Below are 11,915 nucleotides of genomic sequence, written 5' to 3'. Positions count from 1 at the left end.
AAGAAGACAAAGAAGATGACGCAAGCACTTACGTTAAAGAGCATTAAAGAAAAGGAATCAATTTCTTTTTCTTTTTCTCAAAGACAAAAAAGAAGAGCCCATCATGTCGGCTAATTATCGAAAGAAGACAATGGAGCGTCATTATCCGCCCATTATCTTATCTCCAAAGAATCTTCTGGCCCCAGCAATCAGAAAGCTAAGGACTAGAAGAATAATTATGTAATAGTTTAGGGAGGTCCCTAAACAATTTCTTTTTTGTAATAAGTCCCTCCTTATATCTATAAAAGGAGAGGAACTTCATATTGAGAAGGCAGACTAAGTTTTCTGAGAGAACATCCATCTTAGAAAAATGTTAGGTACCTTCGGAGAGATGAAGTTTTGTGAGTAGTACTTCTCCCGCCAGGGAAAAGTATTTTCTTATTATGTTATAAGTATAGTATAGTAAGTATGGTGTGTATGTAAAAATTATCATATGAAATAAACAGTTAGTTTTTATACCTCTCTTCTTATAACTCCATAGATAGTCTTAAGTGAAGGTTGCGATCTTCAGCCTTAGGGAGGAACAGTGTTGAAGTAACCAAAGACCGAGGTCGTTAGGGTGAAAAACTGTTCATGGCCTGAAGGGAGAACTACTGCGGTAGTGATAGGACTATTCATCGAAGAAAGAGAAGGAAGGTATACACGCAAACTCTTTATTCATATTATAAGTTTTATTTATACACTATATGCATATACTTTACCTAGACATAAAGGAAAATGCCTAGTACCTATAGGGAAATAAAATAACAATGTTATACATGCTATTTGCATAAAATGAGATTCTTACAAAGAAGATTACATATCATTCGAAAAAGAGCTTGGGAGCATAAAAAGGCTTTATTTCATATGAATAAAGCAATCAAAGAAATGGAATTAGTATATGAGCATGCTAATCATTCTTATGATACTTTGCTATTCTCTATAAGAGAAATGAAGAGATATAGAGCTCAAGAATGGTTTGAATATCAAATGGATTTAGCCATTTTAAAAGTTCATAGAGTTTTTACTGCTTAGATCAGTATTTATTCCGCAACCCTGTTTAAACAAACAGCATGAAATTATTGGTATATATATATATATATATATATATATACTAGTAAAGAAAGTTCGGGCGCTGCCCAGGCCCAACATTAATAAAGTTATATTGTTACTATCTCCGTTTCATATTAGATCAGAATCTTACTAAAAATATTTTTTTCACATTATTTGAGCACTTATTAAATTATGATAGAATTAATTAATTCTTTTCCATTTTACCCCTACAATTAATATGACCATTCTTATATTGTATGCGTATTTTTTGTAACTCATTTCAATGTGCATTGATATAAACAAAGGGCAAAATGGTGAAGTCTTCCAATGTATTAATGATTTCTTAATCACCGTGTAAAGTTGGAAGTGCCCATCTAATATGGGACGGAGGGAGTATAGTTTATGTATTGTTATAAAATTAGTAAAGATTGTTATAATATATTTTGCTCATAAGTGAGCTAATATAGAAACTTATTTGTCATTTGTCTTTTTAATTTCAATTTTAAATAGCAAATAAATGTAGCGATAAGATTGAGGGTAGAAATGAAGCATATCTTTCTAAATTTAAGTAAAAATAAACAGAGTAGAAGTAACATTAGGGTTATCGATAGGACGATTCATTCGGTTATTTTTAAAAAAATTATATCATTTAATTTTTCGGCTATTTTATAATGTATAACCAAAATTAAAATTTTAAAATCATCCCAATCCTAATTTATGTGACAGAAGCATTACAAAAATTAGTTTTTTTTTTGTTGTCTTGTAGATAGTTTAAGTTATTATTTATTGTAAATTATAGTACTTTTTATTAAAGTTTTTAATAACATATGTTACTTTTTATGTTTGAGAGTTAAATCAACTTATATTTATATGTCTTTTAATTTCATATGTGTTTTGTCCTTTTCCATTTTCAAAAACTAATACTCTCTCTATTTCATTTTATATGTCATTTCTTTTTATAAATATATTGATTGTGGTGCTTGGTTATTCCCTCTTCTTATATAGTAATTTAAGTTATTATTTATTGTAAATTATAGTACTTTTTATTAAAGTTTTTAATAGCATATGTTACTTTTTATGTTTGAGAGTTAAACCAACTTTTTTTTATTTGTCTTTTAATTTCATATGTGTTTTGTCCTTTTCTATTTTCAAAAACTAATACTCTCTCTATTTCATTTTATATGTCATTTCTTTTTATAAATATATTGGTATAGTAATTCTTATTGGAACACATGTTGACTTGTGGTGCTTGGTTATTCCCTCTTCTTATATAGTAATTTAAGTTATTATTTATTGTAAATTATAGTACTTTTTATTAAAGTTTTTAATAACATATGTTACTTTTTATGTTTGAGAGTTAAACCAACTTTTTTTTATTTGTCTTTTAATTTCATATGTGTTTTGTCCTTTTCCATTTTCAAAAACTAATACTCTCTCTATTTCATTTTATATGTCATTTCTTTTTATAAATATATTGGTATAGTAATTCTTATTGGAACACATGTTGACTTGTGGTGCTTGGTTATTCCCTCTTCTTATATAGTAATAAAATAATATATATAAAAGAGAAATATAGAGAAGATGATGTGACATATCTCTATGATCTCCATTTCCATTTTTCTTATTTCTCTTTTTTTTTGCATCTTTTGTCATATTTAAAATATTTAATTTTTTATGACAATATTATGTAATTTATTATAAATTAATATTATATTAATGAAGGAACATTTATGTATATCAAAGACTCTTCACATGTCAATTATTTTTTTATTTTTTATATTATATAAAAAAGAAAAATGACAATTACTACTCCATTTATTTTATTTTTTAATGTACAAAATTGAATGTCTAAATATTTACTACTCCACTCAATTCCATAATTTGAAAAATTAAAAGTATCATCAGTTTTTTTTTTTGCCTTGTGGGTATTTTCTTATTATATAAAAAAGAAAATGACAATTATATATATATATATAAAATAAAGCTAAATGTAGACAAAGTGATGTGGCACCTATCTATGACCTTCATTCCTATTTTTTTTTTTTTTTTTTTTTTGGCATTTGTTAATTTTTCTCCTCATTTTTAATGTAGTTAATATTTATATAATTGTTGAATAATTAATGTTTTATTGTAAATATGTTATATTAATGTAGATGTCCATAATTTCAAGATATAATTGCACCATTATGTGTAATAAGCTCACACCTCCACCACCTCCTCTTTTATCTTCCACACCCCTTAATCTTTCCACATTCTCAAGAATCAATGTCATGTTTATTGTTATCTCTTTATATGTCTTTATGTAACAATATAAATAGAGGTCTTCAGGATTATGTTATGCACTTAGCTTGAAGATTTGAGAAACACTTGAATATACTTGGAAGAATAAGAAAACTCTTCTATCTTATAATCTCTCTACATTTTTTGTCTACTTTCTTACTTATATTATTTCTTCTTTAGCTTAATTTGAAATATGTTTTGATTCCTGAATAGTCACATCTAATTGCATTTACCTTCTAGACTAGAAAAGATGTATTAATACTTTGTAGTTGTTCAATGTAATTATATACGATGAAAATTCATCCTCTCCCAATAAGTATGAGATTTGTTACAAACGAATACAAAGAGACAAAGATCTATGTGAAGACTTCTGCTATTAAATATTATTTTTGTTATGAAGTTGCATTTTCAAGGTAATAATTTGCCCACTTCTTTCTTTTTTTGGTTGTTTTAGAAGTAGTATAAATATGCACTAGTGTGAAAAGTGTTTCGGAATTTAAAAAATATAATACTTTTCAAGTACTTTATTTTTTATTTCTTTTTTTCAATTTATCTTTAAAAAATTGAGAATGGTTTAAATTATCTTAATGTCCAATGCAATGGACAGAAAAAGTAAACCCACACTAAGGTATAAAAAACATTTTATTCTTTACCTTTTTTTTTTCTTTTATTCAATATAAATGCATAATTATTTTATTTTTTAATTTAAGATTTTTATATGTATTTATACTTCTGAATGCAATATCTTTGAGTGGGTGATTATTTCCTATGTTGAATTGAGACTTTGATGTGTGAGTTTTCATCACGCAATAACTTTTGTATGCTCTTCCTTTGCCTTTCTTTTTTTTCTTAAATAACTTCTTTGTAATTTTTCATGATCTATAATTATTTTCCATCAATTTTTTTGACTTTATAAATTTTCATCAAATGATATGAGTGATATAAATTTATATTATATTAATCTCATAACGTTTTTTTTTAAAACAATCTTGATCTTTTTTGTATTGTTAGGTTTTTTCCTTCCTCTTTTCGAAAATCGAATGAAAAATATCACCATCCAAACCATCAGGATCTTAAAGCTTGACTTGTATTAGAAAGGTTATGCCAACACATTTTTAATTAATTAATAAGGCATTAGAAAGGCTATGCCAACACATTCTTAATTAATTAATAAGGCTAAATATATGCATTGACAATTTTTAAATATTTTTAAGTTAACACATAATTTTATATAGATAGGAATAGACAAGATGGTATAATACCTCTTTATGAAATAAAATATTATTTGCACCTTTTTTTCATTTAACACTTTAATTGTGAAATAAATTGGACACATGATAAAAAAAACTGAAGATTGAAAACATGATTTAATATTCATTCAAAAATATTGGTACTTAATATTTATAATAAAATGTTAAATGTAAATTTATGAGGACTACGAGAAAATGGGTGAGGTGAAAAGGTTGTAACTCATATGAACAATGTTAATTGAAATTCAATAAATATGTTAACATAAATTTATGTTAAGAAAATGTAATAAATGGTCTTATGAAGTGGCTTTTGAATTTTTATAGCATCTCTTTTTTTTCATGTTTGTTTTGATTTTTTCCAATATGATGATTTAATTAATTTATTTTATTAATACGTCATACAATTCCTATACTAATTTGAATTATTAGCTTATATACCAAGTTAATGAAGCATAATATTTTTTTCATTGTCTTTTCTAAAAATTCTCAAATAAATTAAACATATTATTTCTGTTAGTATTACTTTGTGTATTATGAGTTTTGAAAATTTAAAAAACTTCATAACTTAATCAAAGAATTTGAACATCGCTATATTTACATCTACACTTAAATGAATAGCAACATTTCATGAAACATCTTCAATTCATGAATCCAAAATATTAGTGTGGTGAGTATTGAGTAGAAAACTGATGAAAGTTTGTTTAGTTTATATTCTTTTTTGAGTGATATAATAAAGTATATTTTTTTGAGAAATTTTTGATATCATGTTTTCATTTAATTATTTCTTGAGTAGCAAAGACTAAATATATATAAATAATATGGGTGGACAAATATATAGTCAAAGGTCTGTCAAAAAGCTATTTTTATACATATTTTTTTATATATTTGCTTAAAACAAAATATAAATAAAGTTCAATTCGAATTTTCATGGTCAAATTAATATTCAAATAAAGTAAAAAATTTCAAAAAGAAGTTTAATTTATAATTTCTTATGACCAAACGAGTGGTGTAATTTATTTTTATTTCGCGCGAAGCGCGAATAAGTTCCGTAGTTGTATATATAATGACGATAAAGAGATGAAAGTTAATACTACTAAATAATATTCCCTTTGTCCTATATTAATTGATCATTATATTAAAAACATTTATCATATTAGTTTACACCTTACTAAATTAAAATAAATTTTTCCTATATTACCGTTACAATTAATTCCTTTTGCAAGTGTTCACATTTGTTTGTATAATCCTATAAAGCTTTTTAAGAGGTGAATTAATAAAATTATCTTCTTATTTATAATTTCTTAAATACAATATAAAATGAAGGCATAATACATAAACATGACCCTTAACTTGGCGTCAGCTAACAATTATGCCTTTTAACTTTGGGTGTGTAATAGTAGACTTTTAAACTTGTATAAAATTGAACAAATACACATTCGTCCTACATGGAAAATTTGTGTCAAATGCAACATTCTACGTGTATTATGCTATGTAGAACATGTGTGTGTCTACTTGTGCACACTCAAAGGAAGACATACTTGTCCGCTGAAGCCAAGTTAAAGGTCATGTTTATATATTATGCCTAAAATAAAAAGTGATTAACTAATTTAGGATCGAGGGAGTAATAAAAATTATTCCTCACGCCACATGTATAGGCACATTAAAGGAAGTGTCCTACTAAAAGTAGGTCGTCGGTATAACAAGAGACCTATTGTTCAATAATGCCTAATGAGAGCTAACATACGACGCAAATTAATTTATGCATTTTTACGGTCACATTCTCCTAGCAATTGGTATTGTGGTGTTTTGATCAATTTGGACACATTTTGACTAATTTCTCGAGATATCTATCACTTTCTACTAATAATAAGTATCAAATAACGTTGTCCTCCAAGACTAAGACAAAATAGAAGAAATCACATAGTAATATTTTTGTTTATGCTAGACTTTAAACCTTTCAAGTTTCAACCCACTATATCAATTATCACACTGCCACACCCTTAACGGTTTAACTACTCATAAATAAATAGACAAAAAAAAAAGGAGAGTATAACCATTTCTATAGTTTAGTTCATTTTGATGCCCATTTATGTTGCGGACTCTTGCATAGGAGACAATTTGTACACATAAAAACGATCTTAAAGATGAGAGTGTTCTTGAACTTTTGACCCTGTTTATACAAAGATACAAATATGAGTAGAGTATCTCCCCCATGGTATTGAAACAAAGTAGATCTCTTTTGCTTCTACATTGAAATCACTCCTTGTGTCAATAATAAGATTCAAGAGTTTCTTTACATTCAGCACGCTGTTAGATAAAACTTCTGCAATCTGAAAACAAGATAGATATCTTTTATGGACTGTTGTTAATCCTTTCAATCGATTGCATTGTGTAGGAGAAAATGAAATAGTATGAGTCTAACAACGCGAAAGAGGAAATCCAATTCCATGACGAGTTGTAGGAAAAACAACGAACAAAAACGTGCAAATCACCCCAACTGCCATTGGCAATATCGCGAGAATCTCCTGAGCATCTGGAGACGGAGAAGGGTACAAACATTTCATCACATTCTGATCAAACGCCGCGACAGCACAAAAAACAAGTATTGACAAAAAAGCATGAAAGAAATCAATGAATTTCAGCTTATATATTGCTGCATCCTCAGGAGGAGATGAGCCATCAATAATCCATAAACCCCTGAATGTAGCCAATCCATAACGAACTTTCCCTCTTTCGTCACGAAAACTGTCTGTAAAACAGAGGAAAAAACAAGAAATCGCGCAAATTCCCAAAAGGATTAATGTCATAGAATGACTTATTGAGGAATGACATTGTCCTTCATGTGTTATAACTGGTGATAATATTTGGAATGCAAGAACAGAACCTGAAGGCAAAAGATTTGATAAAATGGCTGTTTTTTTGAATGTTTTTCTAATGACTTTTTGTGCTGGTGTTTTCTGTGGTTTATCAACAAGTTGTAAATCTTCTAACAAAGGTATTTCCAATTGATTTTCAGATGTAACAGCAGATTCTGTTCCTAATTTCTCTGTATTTATTGCGACGGAATTTGAGTTCTTGGTGGCCTCCATATTTGTTGAATCTTGTAGTAATTCTTTGTTGTTGAAGGTTTTAGTTCAATGCATTTATAATTTGGGAGAGTTTTTAGAAATATATATACAGCAACAAAGTCTCCAAAAACAGAGATTTTGATGCAGGGCTTTGGTTCATTTGTTATTAAAAAGGGTATATGGGTTTTTAGTAAAAGATTTTAAGGCTAGAATTAATTCACGCCTTTATTTTACGTAAATAAATATAGAATGTTGATTGCCAGGGTTTATTAAATTATGGTTTGATAACGTAACTTAATTGTTTTAAATGAGTCTAGGATACGTTAATTATATTACTGAAAACAAACTCTCCAAAGTATACTATAGGCATAATACATATTTATGCCCTTTTGAGCGTGATTACTCGCGTTTTTGGGTATATTAGTATATGCCTATATGGCCTGCAAGGAACATTTTTAAGAGGAAAAGAAGACACAAAATGTGAGACCATATATTTATTTCAATTGCAAATTTAACATCATCCTAGAGGATTTCACCTGCAAATTTAAACAGTCTGAGGAAGAAAATGAAATGACGAAATAACAAACAGTTTAGCTAATGGTAGCGTCCTACGTTCTCATTTTCGTCCAGTGCTATTCAAGTTCAAGTCCTGAAGATTGAGCAACAATTCATCAGCACTCAAGTAGGCTTTGTTGGCTGAATTCGAAATGGTATGTGCAATGTCTCTTGCTGCTTCGATTTTCCTGAGAGTGATGAATGCTGGATTGTTAGCGATAGCTTGACCAATCAGCTGCGCGCTCTTAGCCTCACCCTGCGAGAACAATACAAATAGGAACTCAAGCTCCATATAAAATGATGACAGGTTGAAGCAGTAATTGACTTTTCAAATTTCAAAAATCACAACTTTAAGTAAACCTATGGCTAAATGGGAGCTAAGATTAAAGATAGAAGGATAAGATCGGGAACTAATTTTGACCTGAGCTCTAATAACAGCGCTTCGTTTATCTTGCTCAGCTTTTTCCACAATAAACTTTGCTCTCTCAGCTTCTTGAGCAGCCACCTGTTTCGCTTCAATTGCAGCTGTGAACTCCTTTCCAAAAGTCAGGCTTGTTATCGAGACATCATCTAAAGCGATGTTGAAGTTGGCTGCCCTCTCAGTTAAGATCTTCCGTATTTCTCTACTAACATTCTGCACGAGTTACACACAATTGAAAAAAAAAATGACGAAGAACCTTATGAGTTTCTATGACAGCCAAATACAGAACATTCCTCACAATTGATGCAACCACATACAGTACTTAGTACCGATGATGTATTACCAGTTACCGCCTTATAGCACAATAATTACTTCTACACTTCAAGCGATAGCAACATCAACACATGAAGTAGGTACATGTCCTCTCACACATACCTCTCTCTGGGTGATAAGCTGGCTAGCATTGTACTGCGCAACCACAGATTTCAAAGTTTCATGAATAATTGAAGGCAGGACTCGTTCATTATAATTTTCACCAAGTGATCGGTAAATAGTGGGTAGTTGATCTGGTACTGGACGTGTGAGAACTCGAAGTCCAATCTTTACCTGAAAAATCATCAAGGAGCAAGATCAATGTCTACAACCATTCATTCTTTTAGCAAGCCTATCCGCAATCCCCCTTCTTTCGGTTTCTCTTTTCCTTTTATATTTCTTGGATCAAGAGCAATGCAGGTATTGAGAAAAAAATTACCATCTGAAGGTCACGACTTCCAGAAGTACTCTCCACTAGATGTGGACGTGCACGAACGTCATATATCACAGGCCTATCAATCCAAGGAATCATGAAATGCGTCCCTTCTGGATAAACCTATTCATCAAGCAGAGCATCGTGCATCAAAAACACATAAGACAAGTCTGAAGTATATGAAAGCCAGGTCTAAAGGTTCATATACGAGGTTGTACACCATAAACCACCATATTGAAAATACGATAAAATTAGTAGATGACAATATCTTCAAACCATAATATACTTGAATGTGCATGGACATCAAGGTACAGAAGAAATATGAACAACACATACTGATTTATACATTTTACTCAAACGATAGAAGCAAACACACCCTGCTTGCTAAACGATAGAAGCAAACATTTTACTCGACGAATGCTAGAGTCAAGTCAATCTGATTTCCAAATATCATCCTAGTCCAATAGAGAGAGTACAAGGCATACCTTATCTTTAACACCAAGAATACGGTTAAAAACAATGGCACGATTCCCGCCATCAACATTGTAGAGACTGTTAGCAATTCCATACACACCAAGACCGATAACAAGCCCAAACTTGATCAAGGGAGAAGTGGCGGCACCACCAGCACCAGGCATCTTAGGAACCTTAACATTCTTGAGATCCATTTAACTAGTCCCTGAGAGTAAACACAATAAAACTCATCATTATAACAAGTACTTCCTCGGTTTCAAAAAGAAAACATCTTTTCAGCTCCAACTTTTCACATGACATGTTTAATGCCATAAGATCTGCATATCGATCTTTAATTAAAGACCACAAGATCCAAAAATCTTCGTTACTTTCTTAAAATCCGTGTTTAGTCAGAACAAAGACAAACAAATTGAAACAGAACATCCTGAAGAGCTTTTACAAGTAACCATTAACTCTTATGAGTTATGATTAGTCAACACACAATTCAATTTCATCATCTCTAATGTAAAGAACTTGACAAAATTTACATTATGTTCACTAAGATTGTGAATATCAAGGAAATCTCCATGACCAACCGAAAAACAACAATAGTTCGAGTTAGAAAGGCTTTGATGAGTCAAGATTCATATTTATCAACCCATTCAATTCGACATACTACATTGTACACCAATGCAATGTTACATTGTTACAATTTTATTAAGTAATTCAATAGGAAATTGTCAAAATTATGCAGAACACACAATTATTAATTTTTTATTTTTTTAAAAAATACATACATAACAAAAATACAAAAAAAAATATAATGCGCAGATAAAAAAGAATGGAACTTTTAAGAGGAAGATCTTTTTACCTGATCGAAATGCAGGGAAGGAATTTTCTAGAAAGTTAGAACTGAAATGGGGTTTAATGGAAACATGGAAAAGGGGTTTTATTAATAGTTTAGGGCTTAATGATTTATTTAAAATGGTCAAATATGTCCTTGAGAATTTTATTACTACATATTTGTCCTAATATTGTGTTACAGTGAGAAAAAAAGTTTTAATTTTGTTTTTAAGATATAATCCAACTTAAAGAAAATCATAACTAAAATAAATTAAATATTTTTATTGAAGAATTTGAACTTGTAAAATTCGACGTGAAAGTAAATGAAAGATGATTTACTTAAGATAAGAGTATGCACTGAACAATTTTTTTTTTTGAGGGAAACTTAAGTAAATTTGAACAGCTCATAAGTAGAAATTACAAGGTGGGGAATCAAATCCTTAAGTTTTCAGTTTGGCCATAGTACCACACCTGAACTTAAGGCTATATATGATCAAATTTGGATCTGGTCCTATCCGACTCAATCCAAAACTTAGAACAATCGACTTGTTTGGACGGTAAAATGGGGAGAACGGGAGTCATGCCTGTTTAATATTCGGACGTGTGTAAAAACAACTTTTTAAAAAATAGAAAGGCAAATACATGTACATAATATACTACATATTAAAACTACAATTCATGTACTTGTGTGTAGCGCGTGAGCCTAGGTCTCCCGAATGATCATAGTGAAACCATTCATCTAATATAAAATTAATAAGTAGATCTCACCTCCCTTCTAGTTACAATCGATTCGGATTAATAGTTTGATTTTTTGTAGGTAATTATATAGTGATTCTTTATACTAAACTTAGGCCAAACTTATTTCACTCTATCTAAAACTTGTGTTGATTGATTCATTAATTATTTTTTTTTGTCAATTTTCAAAAATATTATTATTGTCGATATAAAATATGGAACTATACTTTAAAAAAGACTTCATGTGTAGATAGAATTTGATTGGGAAAAGGAAACCTAGGATAAAACCAGAAGAAGAAAATATTAATTAACCCTAGTTCATTAAATTAAACTCTCAATTTTTTTTTAGATTATGTCATTTTCTTCAAGAAATTATTTTGTTCTCCAAGAAATTAGTAACAATATTATGTCTCATGATCAACAAAGTCCTCCTACAATATTACCAGATGATGAAACAATCAATAATAATGTAGATACGCAACGAGTGCGCATGC

General features: G+C 29.5%; 2 protein-coding genes across 2 annotated transcripts; both read right to left on the bottom strand.

Annotated features, from left to right (window-relative positions):
• Positions 1-7,017: 7,017 nt before the first annotated feature.
• On the bottom strand, positions 7,018-7,690 carry LOC125820962 (protein DMP6-like). The gene is made up of 2 exons (XM_049500387.1): positions 7,486-7,690; positions 7,018-7,350 (listed from the first exon to the last, which is right to left on the bottom strand). Exons 1-2 carry the CDS (start codon positions 7,688-7,690, stop codon positions 7,019-7,021), a joined length of 537 nt encoding a protein of 178 aa, XP_049356344.1. The 3' UTR covers position 7,018.
• A 540-nt stretch (positions 7,691-8,230) lies between these two features.
• LOC125820958 (prohibitin-1, mitochondrial-like) lies at positions 8,231-10,067 on the bottom strand. The gene is made up of 5 exons (XM_049500382.1): positions 9,876-10,067; positions 9,397-9,513; positions 9,081-9,251; positions 8,646-8,858; positions 8,231-8,480 (listed from the first exon to the last, which is right to left on the bottom strand). The coding sequence occupies exons 1-5, from the start codon at positions 10,056-10,058 to the stop codon at positions 8,286-8,288; spliced, it is 879 nt and encodes a 292-aa protein (XP_049356339.1). The 5' UTR covers positions 10,059-10,067; the 3' UTR covers positions 8,231-8,285.
• Between the last annotated feature and the right edge of the window lie 1,848 nt (positions 10,068-11,915).

This window comes from Solanum verrucosum, unplaced genomic scaffold, assembly GCF_900185275.1.
Source record: "Solanum verrucosum unplaced genomic scaffold, falcon-dt-bn FXZP01000289.1, whole genome shotgun sequence".
NCBI lineage: Eukaryota > Viridiplantae > Streptophyta > Magnoliopsida > Solanales > Solanaceae > Solanum > Solanum verrucosum.
The sequence above is the reverse complement of the archived record's forward strand: the minus strand, read 5'-3'. Positions and strand labels throughout refer to the sequence as shown.

What these genes read in the sequence shown, in the direction of transcription:
- LOC125820962 (XM_049500387.1), bottom strand. Translation starts at nt 7,690, where the DNA reads ATGGAGGCCACCAAGAACTCAAATTCCGTCGCAATAAATACAGAGAAA. An exon ending in ATCAAATCTTTTGCCTTCAG is followed by an intron (nt 7,351 to 7,485) that starts GTTCTGTTCTTG and finishes TCTGTTTTACAG; the next exon opens with ACAGTTTTCGTGACGAAAGA.
- LOC125820958 (XM_049500382.1), bottom strand. Translation starts at nt 10,058, where the DNA reads ATGGATCTCAAGAATGTTAAGGTTCCTAAGATGCCTGGTGCTGGTGGT. An exon ending in GAAGTCGTGACCTTCAGATG is followed by an intron (nt 9,252 to 9,396) that starts GTAATTTTTTTC and finishes ATGATTTTTCAG; the next exon opens with GTAAAGATTGGACTTCGAGT. An exon ending in AGCTTATCACCCAGAGAGAG is followed by an intron (nt 8,859 to 9,080) that starts GTATGTGTGAGA and finishes TAACTCGTGCAG; the next exon opens with AATGTTAGTAGAGAAATACG.